This window comes from Scyliorhinus torazame, chromosome 1, assembly GCF_047496885.1.
Source record: "Scyliorhinus torazame isolate Kashiwa2021f chromosome 1, sScyTor2.1, whole genome shotgun sequence".
Classification (NCBI taxonomy): domain Eukaryota; kingdom Metazoa; phylum Chordata; class Chondrichthyes; order Carcharhiniformes; family Scyliorhinidae; genus Scyliorhinus; species Scyliorhinus torazame.
Window position 1 is genome coordinate 367,709,722 of NC_092707.1, and position 24,880 is coordinate 367,734,601.

At 46.6% G+C, this 24,880-nt stretch overlaps 1 protein-coding gene across 4 annotated transcripts in view; it reads left to right on the forward strand.

Moving 5' to 3' along the window:
- The window catches only part of xpo5 (exportin 5), a 214,098-nt gene that overhangs the window by 80,613 nt on the left and 108,605 nt on the right, over positions 1 to 24,880 (forward strand). Inside the window, exons 11-16 of one of the 4 annotated variants that reach the window (XM_072511332.1) lie at positions 9,025 to 9,150; positions 10,144 to 10,234; positions 10,530 to 10,679; positions 17,845 to 17,960; positions 19,233 to 19,388; positions 24,832 to 24,873. In XM_072511332.1, the coding sequence (XP_072367433.1) occupies positions 9,025 to 9,150; positions 10,144 to 10,234; positions 10,530 to 10,679; positions 17,845 to 17,960; positions 19,233 to 19,388; positions 24,832 to 24,873 (681 nt within the window). The remainder of the gene's footprint in view (positions 1 to 9,024; positions 9,151 to 10,143; positions 10,235 to 10,529; positions 10,680 to 17,844; positions 17,961 to 19,232; positions 19,389 to 24,831; positions 24,874 to 24,880) is intronic. The other 3 variants (XM_072511324.1, XM_072511353.1, XM_072511343.1) reach the window with 3 other exon arrangements.

Genomic DNA, 24,880 nt, shown 5'->3' on the forward strand with positions numbered 1-24,880 from the left:
CATGACTTTGATTACAGCACTGCTTTCCAACTGATGTGTTATGAAATCCTTGACAATGGACTCCAGCAACTTACCTACTACTGACGTTAGGCTCACTGATCTATAGTTTCCTGTTTTCTTTCCACCTCCCTTTTTGACTAGCAGGGTTATATTCGCTAGCCTCCAATCTGTAGGAACCATTACAGAGTCCAAAAACTTTTGGAAAATGACCACCAATGGATGTACTATTTCTCGGGCCACTTCCTTAAGTACTCTGGGATGACGATTTTCAGGCCCTGGAGATTTGTCACCTTCAATCCCATTAATTTGCTCAAAACCATTTCTTTACTAATATTAATTTCCTTCAGCACCTCACGAAAACTTGTGCTTCTCAGAACATCTGGTACATTATTCATATCTTCCTTTGTGAAGACCGAAGCGAAGTACGAATTTAGTTCCTCAGCCATTTCTTTGTTACCTGTTATGAAATCCCCTGTTTCTGACTGTAAGGGGTCCATATGAGTTTTTATTAATCTTTTTCTCTTTGCATACCTACAGAAACTTTTACAGTCAATTTTTATGTTCCCCACTAGTTTACTTTCAAATTGTATTTTCTCCTTCTTAATCAGTCCCTTGGTCTGTCTTTGCTGAATTTTAAACTGTACTAATATCTTTCCTCAATATTGTATGAATATCTTTTTTTTAAAAAATAAAATAATTTTTATTCAAATTTTCGCAATGTCAACAACAAAATACAAAAAGAAAAGAACAACCCCCCCCCCCCCCCCCCATATACATAAATAGTAAATTAACAGCCTTCATCAACACAAAGGCAAAAATACACGCCCACGCAAGAAAAACGAACCCCCCCCCCCCCCCCCCCGGTTGCTGCTGCTGACCATCTTCTAACGTTCTGCCAGGATGTTTAGGAACGGTTGCCACCGCCTGAAGAACTCTTGTACCAATCCCCTTAAGGCGAATTTCACCCTTTCCAATTTAATAAACCCTGCCATATTGCTGATCCAGGATTCCACGCTTGGGGGGCCTCGCATCCTGCCACTGAAGGAGAATCCTTCGCCGGGCTACCAGGGATGCAAAGGCCAGAATCCCGGCCTCTTTCGCCTCCTGCACTCCCGGCTCCTCCCCCACCCCAAATATTGCGAGCCCCCAGCCTGGCTTGACCCTGGTACCTACCACCCTCGACACCGTCCTCGCTACACCCTTCGAAAAGTCCTCCAGTGCTGGGCAAGCCCAGAACATGTGGGTGTGATTTGTTGGGCTCCCTGAGCACCTAACACACCTGTCCTCGCGCCCAAAGAAACTGCTTATCCATGCCCTGGTCATGTGAGCTCTATGCAGCACCTTAAATTGTATGAGGCTGAGCCTCGCGCAAGAGGAGGAAGAGTTCACCCTCCCCAGGGCATCCGCCCACATCCCCTCGTCAATCTCCTCGCTAACTCCTCCCACTTACCCTTTAGCTCCTCCACCTCCTGCTTCACCTGATATGTTGCCGAGATCCTCCCCTCTCCAACCCACACCCTTGACAACACCCAGTCCTGGACCCTGCGTGGCGGCAACAGTGGGAACTCCACCACCTGCCACCGAACAAACGCCCTTACCTGCATATATCTGAAGGTGTTCCCCTGGGGGAACCCAAACTTCTCCTTCAGCTCACCCATGCTCGCGAGCTTCCCGTCCACAAACGGGTTCCCCATCCTTCTAATACCTACCCTGTGCCAGCTCAGAAACCTTTTGTCCATCCTCCCTGGGACAAACCGGTGGTTCCCCCGAATCGGGGACCACACCGAGGCCCCCACCTCCCCCCTGTGACGTCTCCATTGCCCCCAAATTTTGAGGGTAGGCGCCACCACTGGGCTCGTGATATACCTCGTTGGAGGAAGCGGCGCTGTCACCAGCGCCTCCAGGCTTGTACCCACACAGGACGCCATCTCCAGCCTGTTCCATGCTGCCTCATCCCCCTCCATCACCCACTTACGCACCATCGCCACGTTGGCGGCCCAATAATACCCACTGGAACAGGAACAAAAACCTCAGGAGCACCGTCATTTTAACTGACTGCACCCTAACCGCCAGGGAGAGTGGCAGCATGGCCCACCTCTTAAACTCCCCCTCCATTTGCTCCACCAGTCTCGTGAAGTTAAGCTTATGTAGGGCCCCCCAGCTCCTAGCCACCTGGACGCCAGGTACCTGAAACTCCTCTCCGCCCTTTTTAGCGGGAGCTCACCAATCCCCCTCTCCTGGTCTGGTCTCCCCCCCCCCCCCCCTTGGTGCACTACGAACAACTCGCTCTTCCCCATATTAAGCTTGTACCCGGAGAAATCTCCAAACTCCCTCAGGATCCTCATCACCTCCGGCATTCCCCCCCACTGGGTCCGCCACATACAGCAGCAAATCATCCACATAGAACTACTCCCGGTGCTCCTCCCCACCACGCACCAGCCCCCTCCAGTTCCTCGGCTCCCTCAACGCCATGGTCAGGGGTTCAATCGCCAGTGCAAAGAGGAGGGGGGACAGGGGACACCTCTGCCTCGTCCCCCGGTGTAGCTGGAAATACTCTGACCTCCTTCTGTTCGTGGCCACACTCGCCACCGGGGCCTCATACAACAGCCTCACCCATCTGACTAACTCCTCCCCGAACCTTTTCAACACCTCCCACAGGTACCCCCACTCCACCCTGTCAAAGGCCTTCTCCGCATCCATCGCCGCCACTATCTCCGCCTCCCCTGCCATCACTGGCATCATTATAACATTCAAGAGCCTCCGTACATTAGTATTCAACTGCCTCCCTTTCACGAACCCCGTCTGATCTTCGTGTATGACCTGCGGCACACAGTCTTCTATTCTCATGGCCAAAATCTTTGCCAGCAACTTTGCATCTACATTTAAGAGTGAGATCGGTCTGTATGACCCACACTGTAGGGGATCCTTGTCCCGCTTCAGGATCAGGGAAATCAGCGCTCTAGACATCGTCGGGGGCAGAGCACCCCTTCCGTTGCCTCGTTGAAGGTCCTTACCAACAGCGGGCCCAGCAGGTCCGCATACTTCTTGTAAAATTCAACCGGGAACCGATCCGGCCCCAGTGCCTTCCCCGCCTGCATGTTCCCTATCTCTTTGACCAACTCCTCCAACCCAGCCGGCTGCCCCAACCCCGCCACCTGCCCCTCCTCCACCCTCGGAAATTTCAGCTGGTCCAGGAAGCGACCCATCCCTCCCTCTTCCAGTGGGGGCTCAGACCGGTACAGTTCCTCGTAGAAGTCCCTGAAGATCCCATTGATACCCACCGCACTTCGCACCGTGCTCCCTCCTCCATCCCTAACTCCCCCGATCTCCCTAGCTGCCTCTCACTTCCGAAGCTGGTGCGCCAGCATCTGGCTTGCCTTTTCTCCTTATTCATATACCGCCCCCTGCACCTTCCTCCACTGCGCCTCCGCTTCCTGGTGGTCAACAAATTGAACTCTGCCTGGAGGCTACGCAGGTCCCTAAGCAATCCCTCCTCCAGGGCCTCCGCGTACCTCCTATCCACCCTCAGCATCTCCCCCACCAACCTGTCCCTCGCTCTCTCTCCTCTTCCCCCCTCTCCTCTCTCCTCTTTCCCCCCTCTCCTTGTGTGCCCTAATGGAGATCAGCTCTCCTCTGACCACCGCCTTCAGCGCCTCCCAGACCACCCCCACTTGTACCTCCCCATTGTCATTAGCCTCCAGGTACCTCTCTATACACTTCCGGACCCAACCGCTCACCACCTCGTCCGCCAGCAACCCCGCCTCTAGGCGCCACAGCGGGCGCTGGTCCTTCTCCTCCCCCAACCCGAGGTCCACCCAGTGCGGAGCATGATCAGAAATGGCTATCGCCGAGTACTCCGTATCCTCCACCCTCGGAATCAGCGCCCTGCTCATGACAAAAAAAGTCAATCCGGGAGTAGGTCTTGTGGACATAGGAGAAGAATGAAAATTCCCTGGCCCCCGGCCCCTCAAACCTCCATGGATCCACCCCTCCCATCTGGTCCATGAACCCCCTCAGCACCTTGGCCGCCGCCGACCTCCTGCCCGTCCTAGACCTAGAGCGATCCAATGCCGGGTCCAGCACCGTGTTGAAATCTCCCCCCATTATCAGGCCCCCTGTCTCCAGGTCCGGAATCCGGCCCAGCATACGCCGCATGAACCCCGCATCGTCCCAATTCGGGGCATATACATTGACCAACACCACCCGCTCCCCCTGTAGCTTGCCACTTACCATCACATACCTACCGCCATTGTCTGCCACAATGCTCGACGCCTTGAACGACGCTCTCTTCCCCGCCAAGATTGCCACTCCCCGATTTTTCGCATCCAAACCCGAATGAAACACCTGCCCTACCCACCCCTTTTTCAACCTTACCTGATCCGCCACCCTCGTGGCTCTCCTGAAGCCTGGCCACATCCGCTTTCAGCCCCGTCAGGTGCACCAACACCCGGGCCCGCTTGACCGGCCCATTCAGTCCCCTTACATTCCAGGTTATCAGCCGGATCAGGGGGCTACTCACCCCCCTCCCCTGCCGACTAGCCATAGCGCTTCCTAGGCCAGCCACGTGCCCGCGCCCCCCGCACGACCCGTTCCCCACAGCGGCAGGCCCCCGCCCCGACCTCCTCTCCTCTACCAACTCCATCTCCCCCTTGGCCATTCCAGCAGCAACCCGGTCCCCCCCACCCCAGCTAGGTCCTCCCCCTAGCTGCATTGCTCCCAACCATTGCACCCACCTAAGTCAGCTGACTCCTGCTGACCATGGCCACTCCCGCCGCTCCATCGACGACCCCCCCCCCACCCCCCAACCCGGCGGAACTAATCAAAACAATGCCCAATCAACCCCCAAAAAACAAAGAACCCCCCCCCCCCCTCGAAACACAGCCCAACCATCCCTCCACCGCAACCCCTTATCCCCGACCCTTAGTCTGAGTCCAGTTTTCGGGCCTGAACAAAGGCCCACGCCTCCTCCGGGGACTCAAAATAATGGTGTTGATCCTTATAGGTGACCCACAGATGCGCCGGCTGCAGCATACCGAACTTCACCCCCTTCCTGTGCAGCACTGCCTTCACCCGGTAGTAACCGGCCCTCTTCTTCGCCACCTCCGCGCTCCAATCCTGGTAGATCCGGACCTCCACGTTCTCCCACCTGCTGCTCCGCTCCTTCTTGGCCCACCTTAACACACACCCTCGATCAGCAAACCGGTGGAACCGCATCAGCACTGCCCGCGGCGGCTTGCTAGGCTTGGGCCTCCTCGCCAGCACTCGGTGGGCCCCCTCCAGCTCCAAGGGCCCCTGAAAGGCCCCTGCTCCCATCAGCGAATTCAGCATGGTGACCACGTCCGATCCCTCCGGGAGACCCAGGATCCGCAGGTTTTTCTGCCTCGACCGGTTCTCCATCTCCTCTAACCTCGCTTGCCATTTCTTGTGGTACGCCTCCACCTTCACCAGGCCCAGGATCTTGTCCTCGTTCTCCGAGACCTTCTGCTGGACCTCCCGGATCGCTGACCCTTGTGCCGCCTGGGTCTCCAACAGCTTATCGATCGAAGCCTTCATCGGCTCCAGCAGCTCTGCTTTCAGTTCCTTAAAACCGCGCTGGAGAAGCTCCTGCTGCTCTTGTGCCCACGCCTCCACACTGCCTGGTCTCCGCCCGCCGCCATCTTGGTCGTCCTCCCTCACACCTTTCTTTGCTTCAATGCCACTTTTTAAATCGCCCCACTCCTGGCCCAATCCATACACTATCGGGGGAATGTTGCTGTCCCCTTCCCACACCGGGAAACGTCGAACAAGTGCCGTTACAGGCCCTAAACAAGAGCCCAAAAGTCCGTTTTTAGCAGAAGCTGTCGAATGTGCGACATAGCTCCGCATAGCCGCAACCGGATGTGATCAATATCTTCTTTAATCAACAATGCAACTCCGCTACCTTTTCCTTTCTGTCTGTTCTTCCTAATAACCGAATCGCCCTCAATGTTTAGTTCCGATCCTTGGTCATCTTGGAGCCATGTCTCCGTAATCACAACTATATCATATCCCTTTACATCTCTCTGCGCAACTAATTTATCCATTTTATTTTGAATGCTCCGCATGTGCAGGTACAAAACCTTAAGGCTAGTCCTTGTAACATACCCTGTCCCTTCCCTACTATTTTTAGTGTTATTACCTGATACATGCCCTTGATTTCTCTGCCTATCACATTTGAAATGAAATGAAATGAAAATCGCTTCTTGTCACAAGTAGGCTTCAAATGAAGTTACTGTGAAAAGCCCCTAGTCGCCACATTCCGGCGCCTGTTCGGGGAGGCTGGTACGGGCCTTATTCTCCTTTGTCTTTTTCTCTTGTTCTTTATTCCTCCTGCTCTGAATCCTTACATAGGTTCCCATCCCCTGCTATATTAGTTTAAACCTCCCCAACCGCTCTAGCAAGTACCCTCTCCTCCAAGAACACCAGTCCCGATCAAGCCCGGGTGTAACCGTCAAGTTTGTACAGGTCCCACCTCCCCAGAACCGGTCCCAATGCCCCAGGAATCTGAAGCCCTCCCCTCACACCATCTCTTCAGCCACCTGCTCATCCGATCCTACTATTTCGACTCTGACCAGTACTTGGCACTGGTAGTAATCCTGAGATGACTACCTTTTGAGGTCCAATTTCTCAACTTTCTTCCTAACTCCCTATATTCTGCTTTTAGGACCATATCCCCTTTTCTTTTTTTTTTTGTTTAATAAATTTGGAGCACCCAATTAACTTTTTCCAATTAAGGGCAATTTAGCGTGTCCAGTCCACCGAGCTTGCACATTTTTGGGTTGTGGGGGCGAAACCCACGCAAGCATGGGGAGAATGTGCAAACTCCACACGGACAGTGACATTTAAGGGGCATCTTGACAAATACATGAATAGGATGGGAATAGAGGGATACGGACCCAGCAAGTGCAGAAGATTGTAGTTTAGTCGGGCAACATGGTCGGCACGGGCTTGGAGGGCCGAAGGGCCTGTTCCTGTGCTGTACATTTCTTTGTTCTTTGTTCTTTGACAGTGACCCAGAGCCGGGATCGAACCTGGGACCTCAGCGCCGTGAGACTACAGTGCTAACCCACTGCGCCACCGTGTTGCCCCCCCTTTTCTTTTAACCAATGTCGTTGGTACCGATGTGCACCACAACCACTGGCTGTTAACCCTCCCCTTGCAGAATGTCCTGTAACCGCTCCGAGCATCCTTTACCCTAGCATCAGGGAGGCAACATACCATCCTGAAGTCTCGTTTGCGGACACCGAAAGACCTAGCTATTCGCCTTATAATCGAATCCCCTATAACTATTGCATTCCTACACTTTTTACTCCTCTCCACTACAGCAGAACCAACCACAGTGCATTGAATTTGGCTTTTGCTGCTTTTCCATGAGAGATCATTCTCCTCAAAGTATCCAAAACGGTACATCTGTTTTGCAGGGGTATGGCCACAGGAGATTCTTGCACTGCCAGTCTAGCTCTCTTGCTCTGCCTGGTGGCCATCCATTCCCTTCCTGCCTGTGGAATCTTCGCCTGCAGTGTGACCACCTCTCTATACGTGCTATCCACGACACACCTGGCCTCACGGATGCTCCACAGTGTCCCCAACTGCTGCTCCAGCGCAGGGGATAGACATATGGACAATAAGGGAATAGTGTAGATGAGCTTTAGAGTGGTTTCACAGGTTGGCGCAACATCGATGGCCGAAGGGCCTGGACTGCGCTGTAATGTTCTATGTTCTATGAAACGCGAGCTTCCAGGAGCTGTAGCTGGAGATACTTCCTGGCCCCGGGCACTGGAAATGTTCCCGGCCTCTTACATGCAGCAAGAGCATCAAACCAAGGCTTTGAGTTCTCCTGCCATGACTTATCTTTTAAATTAAAGCTTTCAAAGATGCTTGATATTAGATTAAATCCAATTCTCTATGGCCCTTTGCTTGTCCTCGTTACTACCAATTCGAGCCCTGACAGATTAAAAACTACAAAACTTATTTTCAAACTATAATTGATGGAAGTTGTAAAGACTTGCTGACTTTTTCCACTATTTACCGATCGGCTCTCTCCCTTGTAGCCTCGACTGCAGCAGGGCAAGACCACACTCTGAAGGTTTAAAAGCTACAAAGAAAGGAGAAATAGCAAAGAGCACCTCCCCACTCTTCTTCAGATTCCCAATTTTAAAGCTCACTCTGCATGTGGCCTCTCCCACTGTGCGTGCGCAAAGCTCACCATGAGTGCGCTTTGAAGCTCTTAACTTAAATGGAGCTGAGACTGTCTGAGATGACTCTCACACCAGTCAAGCTTCAAATTATGTAAACAACACCTCTTGCCTGCTAATCAGGCTTCGGGAGATTGATATAAATCTGCCACTCATATTTGGGGCAGCTCCTTATTAACCCGTCTCAACCTTTTAACTCAATAACTAAGTTACAAAGTATAACACACACACAGGAAAGATAAGTGATGTTCATATTCTATGAGTGGGAAAAGGGGGAAATACTTCATGTTGGCTTGGGTGTCTGTGAGGACTCGTCTTGTAGCAATATCTCAGATTAAGAAATAAATTGCCCAAAATATTACTAACGTTTAAACTGAAAATGTATTATCATGTGAGATGGGCTCAAACCAGTAAATGACAGATACAAGGAAGGCTTCACACCTAAGATCCATGTGTTGGATAAACGTCAAATGGGGAAACAATTCGAGTTAAATTTCTCTATATCAATTAGGACTAACTGAATAGCCATCCTGATGTGTGATTCTCCTGTAATGTCTTAAAGTGATTGTGTCCTCTGAGTCCAGTTACTACAAAATTCAAGTTGTTCCATGTTTTGAGGGAGGTGGATTGGAAGGAGACATGAGCACAGGTCAAGTGTAGAGCTATCACTGAATGTTCTGGTAAACAAACAAAGCTAACAAGAGTGTTACTGACCAAGAGTTACGCAGTTATTTTCCTCCACTCTGGATGGGATGGGAAGAAAGGGCAGCTTAAGAATTAACCACTTATTTCCAATTTTTCTTTTGTCCAGTATTTAAGATCTTCAACCCAGATAGCTTGGTGTTCATTTTTAAGACACGAGCATGTCTCTAAGGACACTGTATTGCTGGATGTCATTCCACAATTGTTGCATGCAACAATGGCTAATCTTCTGAAGGTATGTGTCATACTTACTCTTGCCACCTTGCATAATTGTATGGCCCAGTATCATACTAAGCTGTATATTTTGTGTGGCGAACCCAATAATTTCCCTTTCAAGGGGCGTGTCTGAATTTTCCTGGTTTTTCATAGCTTAATTGTGTTGAGGAGAAATTATACAGCTGTTCTACTATCATGTAATTCACCCTCGCGTTCACGAAAGACCAGACCAAGACTCTTGGGAGTTATGAACAAGCCCTTTATTACAGCTATAATTGGGCTGATGACGTTCGAACTGGTACACCAAAAAGTACAGATTCAAGAATTGTACAGACTGATACTTCAGATTCAGTTACAAGAAATTAGCATATACCAGTCATTTTTGTTACTGGTTATCTATGTCCAATCATGACTATCGATTAGATTTACACCAAGCATATATCAGTACAGTTGAGCACTTACAACATGTGCACTCCTCTTTAATTAGCATATTCAATTAGCACAAAGACACGTACATGCTGTCGCCTAATATTTATATCGATGGTTCGTTATCTGGTTTGCTCTCATCAATCACCTTCCTTGCCGGAATCACTGCTTTTAATGGCTTCTCTCGAGGTATGGATGCTAGAATAGACAAACTGCTCTGACATCCTTTCCTCCTTTCTGTTATCTCCAGACACCATGGCCCAGAGCAAATGGTAGAATACCCACATTGTTCTTACAGCCCTTGAGAGCTTACACCTGTGGAGTTCCTCCCTGAGAACAAACCCTGGCTGATTGTGTCCTTGGGGTATCTTCTTACAATTGACAACTTCAGCTAAAAACTTGTGTGACAGCTCAATATAGAAGTGTTTAACCCCTTCAGTGCTAAATGGATAACTATAGTTTCAAATTAATTCCAGTGTAAACTTTTTTCCCCTCATCAAATTGGATCTTAATTTTTTAGTGTAGTTGGAAACTCGTTACAAGAAATTGCATGAATTTTTTAAAACTGACCTTTTCTTTTGACTAGGTTGGATTTCCTTCCAAGAGTGACAGCCCAAGTTGTGAATATTCTCGTGTGGACTTTGATAATGATGAAGACTTCAATGCATTTTTCAATTGTAAGTCCTGTGCAGTGTATCGTATTAAAGCATATCAAATGCATTTTTTTTAAAACAAAAGAACTGCGATTCTAATTTTCCATTTGAACAGTCAACCATTATATCAGATCCCAACAGTTCATCTTGGTCTGTGTGTATGTGAAAGTGGTGGTCTGCTCTAGATAAACGTAATATTTTAATTCTATTTACCTTATTGATAGCGAATTTGCGATTGAATGTACATAATCTGTACACTTCTCTGGGTAGCATATTGAAGCACTACAGTGAAAAGTTTTGTTTATTGTTTGTTTTGCAGCATTCCGAGCTCAACAAGGAGAAACCATTAGACTCTCTTGTCGTCTATCACCAATGACTGGATTCAACATGGCTTCTGAGGCACTGCAATATCAGCTTACTGCAGTGATTGATGTTGGCCCAACTATGTGTAAGCATTCTGTTTGTGTCTGTAAGTTATTCAGATGTTTACTTTTATTATATACTGGGGCGAGTTAGAATTTGTAACATTTGAATGATGTGACATATGCTATTGGTAGGGGTAGCACAGTGGTGAGCACTGCTGCCTCACGGCGCCGAGACCCCAGGTTCGATCCCGGCCCTGGGTCACTGACCGTGTGGAGTTTGCACATTCTCCCCGTGTTTGCGTGGGTTTTGCCCCCACAACCCAAAGATGTGCAGGGTAGGTGGATTGGCCTTGCTAAAATTGCCCCTTAATTGGAAAAAATGAATTGGGTACTCTAAATTGATATAACAAAACCACGGAATACCGTATGCTATTGGTTACTGAGTCTGACTCAAAAATAATAACCAAACTCTAAATGAGTTGTAAAATTTCTATGTATGCAAATTGCAGACTCTTCTTTTAAACATGATTATGTATTTCTGCTGTGATCTTTGGATAAATTTATGTTTAAGCTACTTCGTGCAGCAAGTATACTTTTTTTTTCAGTATTTGTCTCTTGTGAGAAACAAAAGGAAAGTCTTGTGCTTTACTTAGCAATGTCCCACCCCATAAAAGAGAAATGTTCGTCTTAAAATTCCCACTCTTCACTATATTGAGCAATTATTTTAAAAAAAATTTAAAAAAAAATTTAAGTACCCAATTCATTTTTCTTCTCCATTTAAGGGGCAATTTAGCATGGCCAATCCACCTACCCTGCACATCTTTGGGTTGTGGGGGTGAGACCCATGCGACACAGGGAGAATGCAAACTCCACACGGACAGGGGGCCGGGATCGAATCCGGGTTCTCTGTGCTGTGCGATAGCAGTGCTAACCACTGTGCCACCTTGCCGCCCCTAAATGGGTGAGATACTAAATGAATACTTTGCCTCTGTTCACCAAAGAGAAGAAGGACTTGGTGGATGAGGAGTCTAAGGTAGAGTGTTCTTAGTCATGTTGATATTAATAAAGAGGAGGTATTGGGCATCTTAAGCATTAATGCAGATAAGACATAGACATAGAACATACAGTGCAGAAGGAGGCCATTCGGCCCATCGTGTCTGCACCCTCACTTCCACACAATCCCACAATCCAATAACCCCTCCTAACCTTTTTTGGACACTAGGGCAATTTAGCGTGGCGAATCCACGTAACCCGCACGTCTTTGGACTGTGGGAGGAAACTGGAGGAAACCGACGCAGATAAGGAGAGAACGTGCAGACTCCGCACAGACAGTGACCCAGCAGGGAATCGAACCTGGGACCCTGGCGCTGTGAAGCCACAGTGCTAACCACCATGCTACCGTGTTGCCCAGGGACTGATGGCATCTACCCCAGAATACTGAGGGAGGCAAGATAGGAAATTGTTGGGGCTTTGACAGTAATCTTTGTATCCTCATTGGCTACAGGTGAAGTTCCAGAGGACTGGAGAATAGCCAATGCTGTTCCATTGTTTAAGAAGGGCAGCAGGAATAATCCAGGAAATTGTAGGCCGATGAGCCTTACGTCAGTGGTCGGGAAATTGTTGGAAAAGCTTCTTAGAGACAGGATTTACTCACATTTGGAAACAAATGGACTTATTAGTGATGGACAGCATGGTTTTGTGAAGGGGAGGTCGTGCCTCACTACTTTGATCGAGTTTTTTTTAGGAAGTGACAAAGATGATGGATGAAGGAAAGGCGGTAGATGTTGTATACATGGACTTCAGTGAATCCATGGTAAACTGGTACAGAAGGTGAAGTCACATGGGATCAGAGGAGAGCTGGCAAGTTGGATGCAGAACTGGCTTGGGCACAGAAGCCGAGGGTAGCAGTAGAAGGGTGCTTTTCTGAATAGAAGGCTGTGACTAGCGGCGTTCCACAGGGATCAGTTCGTGGGCCTTTGTTGTTCGTGGTGTATATAAATGGTTTGGAAGAAAATGTAGCTGGTCTGATTAAGTTCACAGACGACACAAAAATTGGTGGAGGTTTAAAAAAAATTTTTTTTTTAATTATCTTTATTGTCACAAGTTGGCTTAAATTAACACTGCAATGAAGTTACTGTGAAAAGCCCCTAGTCGCCACATTCTGGCGCCTGTTTGGGTACACGAGGAGAATTCAGAATGTCCAAATTACCTAATAGCACGTCTTTCGGGACTTGTGGGAGGAAACCGGAGCACCCGGAGGAAACCACGCAGACACTGGGAAAACGTGCAGACTCCGCACAGACAGTGACCTAGGCCAGGAATCAAACCTGGACCTTGGTGCTGTGAAGCCATAGTGCTAACCACTATGCTACCGTGCTACCCACTAGTTGCAGATAGTGAAGAGGACTGTCAGAGGATACAGCAAGATATAAACTGGTTGGAGTCTTGGGTGGAGAAATGGCAGGTGGAGTTTAATCCGGACAAGTGTGAGGAAGGACCAATGCATGTAGGAATTACACAGTAAATGGTAGAACTCTTGCGAGTACTGACAGGCAGAGAGATCTGGTTGTGCATGTCCACCGATCACAAAGTGGCAACGCATGTGGATAAGGTGGTCAAGAAGGCATACGGTATGCTGGCCCTCTTCGGTCGGGGTATTGAATATAAAAATTGGCAAGTATGTTGCAGCTGTACAGGACCTTAGTTAGGCATCATTTGGAATATTGTGTACAATTCTGGTCACCACACTACCAGAAGGATGTGGATGCTTTGGAGAGGGTACAGAAGTGGTTCACTAGGATGTTGCCTAGTATGAAGGACATGTGCTTTGAGGAGAGGTTAGGTAAACTCGATCTGTTCTCACTGGAACGACGGAGGTTGAGAGGCGACCTGATAGAGCTCTGCAAGATTGAGTGGCATGGACAGAGTGGATAATCAGATGCTCTTTCCTAGGGTAGGAGAGTCAAGTACTAGGGGACATAGGTTTGAGGTGTGTGTGGAAAAGCTTAGAACAGATGTGCGAGGCATGGATTTTATACAAGAGGGTGGTAAATATATGGAACATGCTGCCTGGGGAGGTGGTGGGAGCAGGTACGATAATACCATTGAAGGGGCAGCTAGACAAATATAGGAAGAGGGTGGGAATGGAAGGCTACAGATTCCGTTAGTGCATACGGTTTTAGTTTCGGGAGGTACCTTGGTCGGCGCAGGCTTGGAGGGGCAAAGGGCCTGTTCCTGTGATGTATTGTTCTTTGTTCTAAATTGAGCAATTCTAATGTAGTTACAGTCGAGGCTGCATTAACAGTAAAAATGTACTCTGGCTTCATAGAATCCCTGCAATGTAGAAGGAGGCCATTCGGCCCATCGAGTTTGCACTGGCCTTCTGCAAGAGCACTCCAACCAAGCCCACTTCCCTGCCCTATCCCAATAGCCCCTTAACCTAAACTGCACATCTCTGGACACTTAAGAGGCAATTTAGCATGGCCAATCCACCTAATGTGCACATCTTTGGACTGTGGGAGGAAACCAACGGGGAGAATGTGCAAACTCAACACAGATAGTCACCCAAGGCCGGTATTTAACCTGGGTTCCTGGCACTGTGAGGCAGCAGTGCTGCCCACTGTTCCACCTTGTCGTATGCCATGTGACTTAAATACAGTTTGGATTACTGTTAGAAGAATAGAAACAAATTGTATTGTTATATTGCCTTTTAGGGCATCCAGAAGCGCTTTACAAGCAATGAAGTACTTGTGAAGTAAAAAGTGGAGATGCTCAGCGGATGAGTTAGCATCTGTAGAGAGAGAGCTGGGAAAATTAGAAATGTATTAGGCTTTGAGCAAGTGAAAGGGAGAGGGTTGGAAAAAGAGCAAAGTGAAAGGCCTGTGATGGGGTGGAAGACCGAGCGCTTCAGTGACAACAGGGTTGATGGTGCAAGGCCAAAGGGAGTGGCATTGGAACAAGAAAAGAAACATAAACCAGAGGAGGTGTAAATGGCAGAAGGTTGAACGGCTGACCCCAAAAGCAAAGAAAGAGAAAGACTAACTTAAAATTGGGGAAGAAAAAATAAAATGGGACAGATATTATGGTCTGAAATTGTTGCACTTGGTGTTGTGTCTGGAAAGCTGGAAAGTGCCGAATCAAAAGATGAGGAGTTGTTTCTTGTTTTTATTTTAGAGTTCCAGTATTTGGTTTCTGAAGTATTTTTGAGGTGTAGTCACTATTGCAATGAAGGGAATTGTGGCAGCCAGTTGTACACTGCAATGTCCCACAAATAGCAGTGAGATAATTTGTGCTGTTGGCTGAGAGAGAAATATTTTCCTGCATGCTGAGGAGAACTCGGCTGCCTTTCTTCAGAGTGCCACTGAGTCTTTTATGCCCACCCGAGATGACCTTGACTTTGTTTTAAGCAGCTCAGCTGGTGATGTGAAAAATCAATGTTCCCTTCAGCTGAAACATAACCATATAATAATAATCTTTGTTATTGTCACAAGTAGGCTTACATTAACATTGCAATGAAGTTACTGAAAATCTAGGCGGGAGAATTCAGAATATCCAATTCACCTAACCGCACGTCTTTGGGAATTGTGAGAGGAAATCGGAGCACCCGGAGGAAACGCACGCAGATATAGTAGGGAGAAAATGCAGATTCCGCACAGGCAGTGACCCAAGCAGGAATCGAACCTGGGACCCTGGTGCTGTGAAGCAACAGTACTAACAAGTTCAGCCGTATAATTGTTGAACACTTTCTGGCATGGTATTGGGCTTAGTGGCTGGCTTCTTTTGGAAAACAGTGGCATAATTTCAGATGTAACCCTACGCTGCCCACATACTTGTTGCACAGCTGCTGAATGTTTCAGGAGTTTTTTCCCCTCCTCTTCTGTTTAACAGTTTATCTGTGCTGGAATATTGCTGACACGATGCCTGGTGTGACATTTCTATAAGGATGCCGCCAGTAACTGGGATTGTGACTTGAGTTGATGACTGGATCAGAGTAAACTGCTGTACTGGATACTCAAAGCTCAGTTTGACCGTCATTCAAAGCCCGTAGACATACATAGATGGGGCGGCCTGTGGCGCATTGGTTAATACCGCTACCTCTCGGTGCCAAGGACCAGGGTTCGATCCTAGCCCTGGGTCACTGTCACTGTGGAATTTGCACATTCTCCCTGTGTCTGCGTGGGTCACAGCCCCACAACCCAAAGATGTGCGGGATAGGTGGATTAGTCACTCTAAATTGCCCCTTAATTGGGGAAAAAAAGAATTGGGCACTTTTTTTATTTCCAAAAAATTTATAAAAACGAAACATACCTTCGAGCCTGCACCACCACTCATTATGGTTATGGCTGATCATCAAGTTCAATACCCTGATCCTGCCTCCCTCTCCATATCCCTTAATCCCTCTAGAAACATATGTTGGCTTGGCAGTTCCTTCCTACTCGTGATCCTCTTGTCTCCTATCTTTTTAAAAAAAAATGTTTTTATTGGTGTTTTTCAATTTTACAGATTGATACTTTTAACAGATGGTGTGTCTGATTGCCAGCAGAGTAGGATTCTCCGGCGTGCGATTAAGGATGCAAGGGCGTTGGCCCCCTTCCCCATATGTAGCTCTGACTGTTCCGATACCCCGAAGACTGGGCATGGCTCCACCCTCAACCCACCTTGGACATCGCCTCGAAGAAGGCTGTCCCAGAACATGTGGGCGTGGTTGGCCGGTGCTCCCTGGCGCCATTCACATTTATCCTCCACCTCCGGGACGAATCTGTTCATTTGGGTTCTGGTTAGGTGTACTCTGTGCACCACTTTAAACTGCAAGAGGCTGAGCCTTGCACAGGGAGAGGTGGAGTTGGCCCTGGTCTGTGCTTATCAGAGTTTCCTCCCGCCCCTTCTTACTGTCAGCGTTTATCGGTTCCTCTAATAGTGTCTCTCTCGGGGCCCTGTGGTATCTTGCCGTCTCCTTGTGGAGAAAGTGTTTCATCTGGAGGTGTCTTGAGTTCCTGTCTGGTGGGTAGTTCCAGGCCTTCTGTCAAGTTGGCCCAGGGTCGCTAGTCTATGTAGAAGTCCCTGACTGTTGGTATTTCCCTGTCCTGTCTCCATATTTTAACGGTGGTGTTGACCATGGCTGGCGGGAATTTGTGGTTTCCGCAGGTGGGTGCCATGGGGGACATCACGGTTAGACCGTAATGCTGCCTCATCTTGTTCCATGTGTTTAGTGTGGCTACCACCGCTGGGCAGGGTGTGTATTCTGTCGGGGGGGGGGGGGGGGGGGCGGGGGGGGGGGGGGGGGGGGGGGGCGCTGCCGTGGCGAGGGCCCGAATGGTCATTCCCTTGCAGGATGACTCGGCAGGGCCAGACCGTCCAATTTTTCCTCTTTTACAGTGTCGATTTAGGGACAAACGTCATGATCATTTGTCTATGTTATGGAAAAAGGCCTTGGGGATGAAGAGCGGTATGGATCTGAACAGGAAGAGGAACCTTGGCAGTACATTCATTTTGATCGTCTGCATTTTCCCTGCCAGGGATAGCGGAAGTGCATCCCATCTCTGTAGTTCCTTTTTAACTTCCTCCGCCAGACTGGTCAGATTCCACTTGTGGATCTTTGTCCAGTCATGGGCTATCTGGATCCCCAGGTACCGGAATTTGTTTTTGGCTAGTTTGAATGGAGGTGCCTCTAGCTCTGTTCCTCCCCCATTCAGCAGCCGCCTGATGTTCGCAGTTAGCTGTTGTCTCCTTTCTTGAGATTCTCAGTCAGTCTGAGGCCCTACCAATCCCGTTACATGTCTATTTTCGGGTTTGCCTTGGCCCCAGTACTTGCACCAGTTGCCCTCCAGACCTGATATCAAAACTGCCCAGTGCCTGAGATCTCAACTGTGGTGCCGAAGGAAATAAAATGATGGGCCAAAAGCTTGTGCTTTGTGAAAGTAACACATTATTTGTACTTTTTTGTGTTTTAACAATATAACAGTGGTAACTATGAAACAACCATTTTAAAAAAATGTTGCTATTTAAGACAGGTTCCTAATAGTTTTTTTTAAACAGTGAATAAATTTAATTCATTATTTTGTTGCACAAGTTTCTGGGAGTTGTAGTGGTCTATTGCAAATCACATTTCCTGAGAATTCTTTTTTTTTTTTAAGCCAGTTTTTGTCGGTCAACATCTTTTGGTTACATATTGCTCGTGGTTCAGATGTTCAGTTCAGATGTTTCTATCATATTGATAAATGAATAAACAAGTCCTTTTGTCAGTAAGTTAGATGTTATTTTCTTTTACAGCTAAGACTGGCAAAGGTTTGTGCTCTATCTTTTCGCCATCTTTTGTGCAGTGGGATGCATTAACCTTCTTTATGGAGAGTGTGATGAGCCAACTATTCAGAACAATGGAACCTGAGGTGTGTGTGAATAATGAAAGGAAGTTGATATTTAATATGGCTATAATCTAACTGTCCCTCTGTACCCAAATGACAGCCTTCCTTTTCAGATGGCATGAATCATTGATCATAGAATTTACAGTGCAGATGGAGACCATTCGGCCCATCAAGCCTGCACCAGCCCTTGGAAAAAGCACCCTACTTAAGCTCACGCCTCCACCCTATCCCAATAACCCAGTCATCTGACCTAACCTTTTTGAACACTAAGGTGAACAGTAAGGCCGATCCACCTAACCTGCACATCTTTAGACTGTGGGAGGGAACCGGAGCACCCGGAGGAAACCCACGCAGACACTGGGAGAATGTGCAGACTCCTCACAGACAGTGACCCAACCTGGGACCCTGGAGCTGTGAAGCAACAGTGCTAACCACTGTGCTACCATGTTAACATAAGAAATGGGAGCAGTCCGTTCAATCCCCTTGCTATTTAATGGATTATGGTTGAACTTCTTCACCAGCTCCATATCCCTTGATTCCCTTGGTGCCCCAAAATCTGCTGATCTCATGGTTAAATATGGTTTATTGACTGACCATCCGTAATCTGGGGTAGAAGATTCCAAAGGTTCACTATGTTCGGCCTGAAGAAATTATTTTAATCTTCGTCTTAAGTGGCACAGTTCCAGTTCCAGACTTTCCAGCTGGGGAAACTCTGCATTTATCCTGTTGAGTCCTCTTAAGAATTTTATAGTTTTAATGAAATTCCATATCATTCCCTAAATTTAGAATGAGCCCTATCCTATTTGATCTTTTCTATATAGGACATTCCCCCATCTTCGGAGTCAATCTAGTGAGCCTTTGTTGCACCTACACTAATGCGAGTTTATCATTTCTTGGCTAAAGAAACCAAAACGGTCCACAGTTCTTGTTTTTGGAAGAGTTGTGGGAAAAGTTGGGGGCAGTAGATTTGGGGATGCAGTAATTTTTCTCACTTTGTACACCACTTTAATCAGGCTTGTATCTCTTCAAAGCTAAACACTTAAGAAGTGATGCACATTTTGTTTGTGTGTGTGGAGGGGAATTGGAGAAGTTATATAATTTGCTTTATTTTTTCAAACCATGGATTTGGGAAATGTTTGTAGCAGAATAATAAAACAGATGAATATCTTCCTTTATGAAAACACAATTATAATTTCAGTGTATTGTAGCATCTGAAATTTTATCTCGATATGCAGCATTTAATATTGAATATGAAAAATGGCATCGAGATGCTTAACTCTTTCTTTGTTTTTACAGCAACTACCAGTGCCAGATGGGATTGAGCTACTCAAAGCTGTTTTAAGCTATCAAACGTATGACCCACTTATTCTGTCATGCATCCTGACAGCCGTGTCCACGCTTTCTCCCTTCCTTCTCCATGATGCCACTGTCTTGCCACAAGTCCTCGAGAAGGTATCATTCTTGCATGTCAATTTATGAAACTTTAGAAAGAGCGAAGTACTTCAAAACAAGCTGGCACAGTTACCAAAAAGCTGACAACTGAGAATGCAGTCTAACAAAAGATTCATCAAGTTGCAAGAACACAAGAAATAAGTACGAAGTCTTACAACACCAGGTTAAAGTCCAACAGGTTTGTTTCGATGTCACTAGCTTACGGAGCGCTGCTCCTTCCTCAGGTGAATGAAGAGGTATGTTCCAGAAACACATATATAGACAAATTCAAAGATGCCAAACAATGCTAGGAATGCGACCGTTGGCAGGTGATTAAATCTTTACAGATCCAGAGATTGGGTAACCCCAGGTTAAAGAGGTGTGAATTGTATCAAGCCAGGACAGTTGGTAGGATTTTGCAGGCCAGATGGTGGGGGATGAATGTAATGTGACATGAATCCCAGGTCCCGGTTGAGGCCGCACTCGTGTGCGGAACTTGGCTAGAAGTTTCTGCTCGGCGATTCTGCGTTGTCGCGGGTCCTGAAGGCCGCCTTGGAGAACGCTTACCCGGACATCAGAGGCTGAATGCCCTTGACTGCTGAATTGTTCCCCGACTGGAAGGGAACATTCCTGCCTGGTGATTGTTGTGCGATGTCCGTTCATTCGTTGTTGCAGCATCTGCATGGTCTCGCCAATGTACCACGCTTCGGGACATCCTTTCCTGCAGCGTATGAGGTAGACAACGTTGGCCGAGTTCTTGCAACGCTGCAGGAAAGGATGTCCCGAAGCGTGGTACATTGGCGAGACCATGCAGACGCTGCGACAACGAATGAACGGACATCGCACAACAATCACCAGGCAGGAATGTTCCCTTCCAGTCGGGGAACACTTCAGCAGTCAAGGGCATTCAGCCTCTGATCTCCGGGTAAGCGTTCTCCAAGGCGGCCTTCAGGACGCGCGACAACGCAGAATCGACGAGCAGGAACTTATAGCCAAGTTCCGCACACATGAGTGCGGCCTCAACCGGGACCTGGGATTCATGTCGCATTACATTCATCCCCCACCATCTGGCCTGCAAAATCCTACCAACTGTCCTGGCTTGATACAATTCACACCTCTTTAACCTGGGGTTACCTCATCTCTGGATCTGTAAAGATTTAATCACCTGCTAATGGTCGCATTCCTAGCATTGTTTGGCATCTTTGAATTTGTCTATATATGTGTTTCTGGAACATACCTCTTCATTCACCTGAGGAAGGAGCAGCGCTCCGAAAGCTAGCGACATCGAAACAAACCTGTTGGACTTTAACCTGGTGTTGTAAGACTTCGTACTGTGCTCACCCCAGTCCAACGCCGGCATCTCCACATCACAAGAAATAAGAGCAGTAGAAAACCATATAGCCTCTCTGACTTGCTCCACCATTCAATTCGATCGTGGCTGATCTCTGGCTTCAACTCTTACTGTTCTGCCCATGTTCCATTTCCCTTAATTTCCTTAGAGACCAAAAATCTGTAACCAATTAACACTGGACAACCCCCTCATTTCAGCGACCAATTTAGTGAACCTTTGCATACCGTCTCCCAACGCAAGATTGTCCTTTCTTAGTATTCCAAATGTGGTCTTGCCAAAACCCTGTACAATTGTTGTAAGATTTCTTTATTCTTGTACTTCAATTATCTTGCAGCCAAGGCCAACATATGTCATTTGTCGTTATAATTGCTTGCTGCAGCTGCATGCTAACTTTCTGCATTCCTTGTACAAGCACACCCAAGAACATCAACATTTTGCACATTTTAAACGAAAAGTTTTGCTTTTTCACTCTTGCGATCGGTGAATAACTTAATGCTTCCCTACATAACATTCTGTTTGCCAGCTTATTGCCCACTCATTTAATGTGACTATATCTCTTTACAGCCTCTTCCATAGCTTAGCTTTCCACCCAGCTTGGCATCATGTGCCATCATTGAAGTTATTAATTGAGATTGTTAATAGCTGAGGTCCAGCACTGATCCTTGTAGCACTTCTCTATTCACAACCTGCCAACTTGAAATAGCCCTGTTTATGCTCAAACTCTGCTTTCCATCCATGCTAAAATATTCCCCCAACTTCTTGGGACCCTTATCTTGTCTATTAACCTTAATATTGCACTATATCGAATGTACTTTGAAAATCCAGGTATATTACATCTACTGGTTCCCCTTTCTCTACCAGTACTAGTTACATCCTCAAATAACCTCTAATTTATCAAACAAGCTTTCTCTTTCGTAAAGCCATGTTGATTTGTTGTAAGTGCATTGTTAAGACTTCCTTAATAATGGATTCTAGCGTTTTCCTAACATCTGATGTTTTCTCTCTCCCTCTCCTGAAAAGCAATCTAATGGACTGTTCCCCAATCTAAGGAATTTTGAAAAATCATAGCCAGCCAGCACATCCACTCTGCAGAACCCTGTGTAGGCCATCAGGTCCCAGAGATTTTTCAGATTTTAGTCCCTTACGTTTCTCCAGTACTTATTCTCTGTTAATATTCATTTCTTCCCTAGGTTACCATCTATTTTATTTATAATTTCGAATACCCAATTCTTTTTTTCCCCAATTGAGGGGCAATTTAGCGTGGCCAATCCACCTAACTTGCACATCTTTGGGTTGTGGGGGCAAGACCCATGCAAACACTGGGAGAATGTGCAAACTCCACACGGACAGGTCCTCCGTGACGAGAGGCAGAAGTGCAAACCACTGTGCCATCATATCGCCCCTGATTAGGTTACTATCTATTTCTTGTATGAAACTTGTGACTGTCTTAATAATCTTTATTGTCACAAGTAGGCTTACATTGCAATGAAGTTAATGTGAAAAGCTCCTAGTTGCTACATTCCGGCGCCTGTTCGGGTACACCGAGGGAGAATTTAAAATGCCCAAATTACCTAACAGAATGTCTTTGGGGACTAGTGGGAGGAATCCGGAGCACCCGGAGGGAACCCACGCAGACACGGGGAGAATGTGCAGACTCCGCACAGACAGTGACCCAGCCGGGAATCGAACCTGGGATCCAGTAACCAGTGTGCGTTCCCCCCTCTTATTATATATACCTATTAAATCTCTTACAGTCTATTTTTATATTTCCGGCCAGTTTACTCTTCTATTTATTTTCCTTTTTAAGCAATTTTTTGGTCCTCTAAAACATTCCCAATCCTCAGATCTGCTATTGTTTGCCATGTTTTGGAGATGCCAGCGTTGGACTGGGGTGGGCACAGTAAGAAATCTTACAACACCCGGTTAAAGTCCAACAAGTTTATTTGGAATCACGAGCTTTCGGACTGTAGCTCCTTCATCAGCTGAGCTACACTCCGAAAGCAAGAGATTCCAAAGAAACCTATTGGGCTTTAACCTGGTGTTGTAAGATTTATTGTTTTTTTTTTTTTTGCAACATTGTAAGCCTCTTCTTTTAATGTGATATTATCCTTAACTTCCTGAGCGATCCACAGCTGGGTCGGTCCTGCTGCTTTTTGTTTTTCAGTGGAATGTCTTTTGTTGATCATTTTGAGTTGTTTATTTAAATGCTGCCCGCTGTTCGTTTATCTCCATACCTATTAGACTACCTACCCAATTAACCGTAACCACTGCTCCTCTCATACCCTGTTTAGGTTTAAGATTTGTTTAAGTTTAAGATTCTTGTTTCTGATTAGAGTATGTCACTTAGAATGACATTTCCAATTTACCCTGCTTCATTATACGATACTAGATCCAAGATGGCTTTATCACTGGTTGGTTCCACTACATATTGCTACAGGAAACTGGGACAAAAATATTTTGTAAATTCTCTTCGGGTTCGCTCCTGCCAATTTCATTGTTTTTTTAAATATGTTTATTCCAAGTTTTTCAACAAAAATTTTCAACCAATTAAACCCCCCCCCCCCTCCCCGTAAGAAGAAGGAACAGAACAAAACATAACCATATCAATCCAACAGAAGTCTACAGGAAGATTAAACCCCCCCACAATTATTACATTTCCTTTGTTCTAAGCTCTAATAATTTCTTGTTTAGTGCTATGTCTAAGGGTATAATTACCATTAGCGGGGCCTTTAAACTACTCTCACCCGTGTTTTATAACTCCTGCTACTCCTAATTTCCACCCATATTGATTCCTACTTTACTAATGTTCTTCTGTCATTTGTTCCAAGTCCACATTTTCAAGATAACTGAATACATAGATACATAGAAGATAGGAGCAGGAGGAGGCCTTTTGGCCCTTCGAGCCTTCTCCGCCATTCACCACGATCATGGCTGATCATTCAACTCAATAGCTTAATCCTGTTTTCTACCCATAGCCTTTGATCCTATTCTCCCCAAGTGCTATATCTAGCCACAAAACGTTTGGATGAATCCTGAAACTCTGCTCTCGCATATAACGTAGAAAAATAGATAGCTACAATAAGACTGCAGTGGGGCATGAACTTTTCATTACTTGAGCTTCTGCTATACCCAAAATATTCCATTAAATGTATAATGCATTGTGGGGTACCTGATGGACAGAGTACAATTATTTGCGGTGATAGATTTAGAAAGTGAAGAGGGAAAGTGAACTCTGCTGATCGAATCATTTTTCATAGAGCTGTTGTGGAGGTCTGAAAGTGTCATCACCCTTTTTTCACTCCTCTCCCAAAAAGGAAATTTTGTTATTTGATCTGCAACTTATCAGCATTTGGAAGTGTGTGCAGATTTCAGTATTTGTTTTGTTTAGTGTGTGTGCTTTTTAAAAATCTATTTACAGGGCATGGGCATTGCTGGTTAGGCCAGGATTTATTGTCCCTCCTTCGTTGTCCCTGAGAAGGTGGTGGTGAGCTGTCTTCTCAACGCTGCAGTCCCCACGGTGTGGGTACACCCACAGTACTGTATGTGCGCATATGTGGGTGGGTGGGTGTGTGTGGTGTCTACTATTAGTGTATCGCCATGCTTGTCACACCATGCTCCAGTATGCCTCAATATTTTTAACCTTTTTACAATTATTGTGACGCATTTTGAAGCAGGCAGCAAATTCTGGATAATGATCAAGTGGGAAATAAGTGTTTGAGAAGAATGGCCCCAGCACATTGAAACACACCCAGTACTCTGGTAACAGCTGCTATTGCTGGATCACAAAATGATGCTCCTGAATGTACAACTTCCCCTTTTGTATCAATTGATATACTGGTTTTAAGAACAAGGAGAAGGAACAAGAATAGCTCCTCAAACCTGCTCTGCCATTTGATACAATCGTGGCTGATTCTACCTCGCTTCCACTTTCTCATAGACTTCCCATATTTCTTGATTCACGGAGAGATTAAAAAATCTATCTATCCCTGCCTTGAATATGAGCAATGATGGAGCATGCACTGCCCTCTGGAGTAGACCGTTCCAAAGATTCAGAGGTTTTTGACTGTCAGCTGATTAAAAGTGTATTAATTTGTTCAATTCTTTTTCTTTTAGCTCTTTGCATCTGCTACTTTCGAAGTGGTTGAGGAGAGCCAGGTAGGAC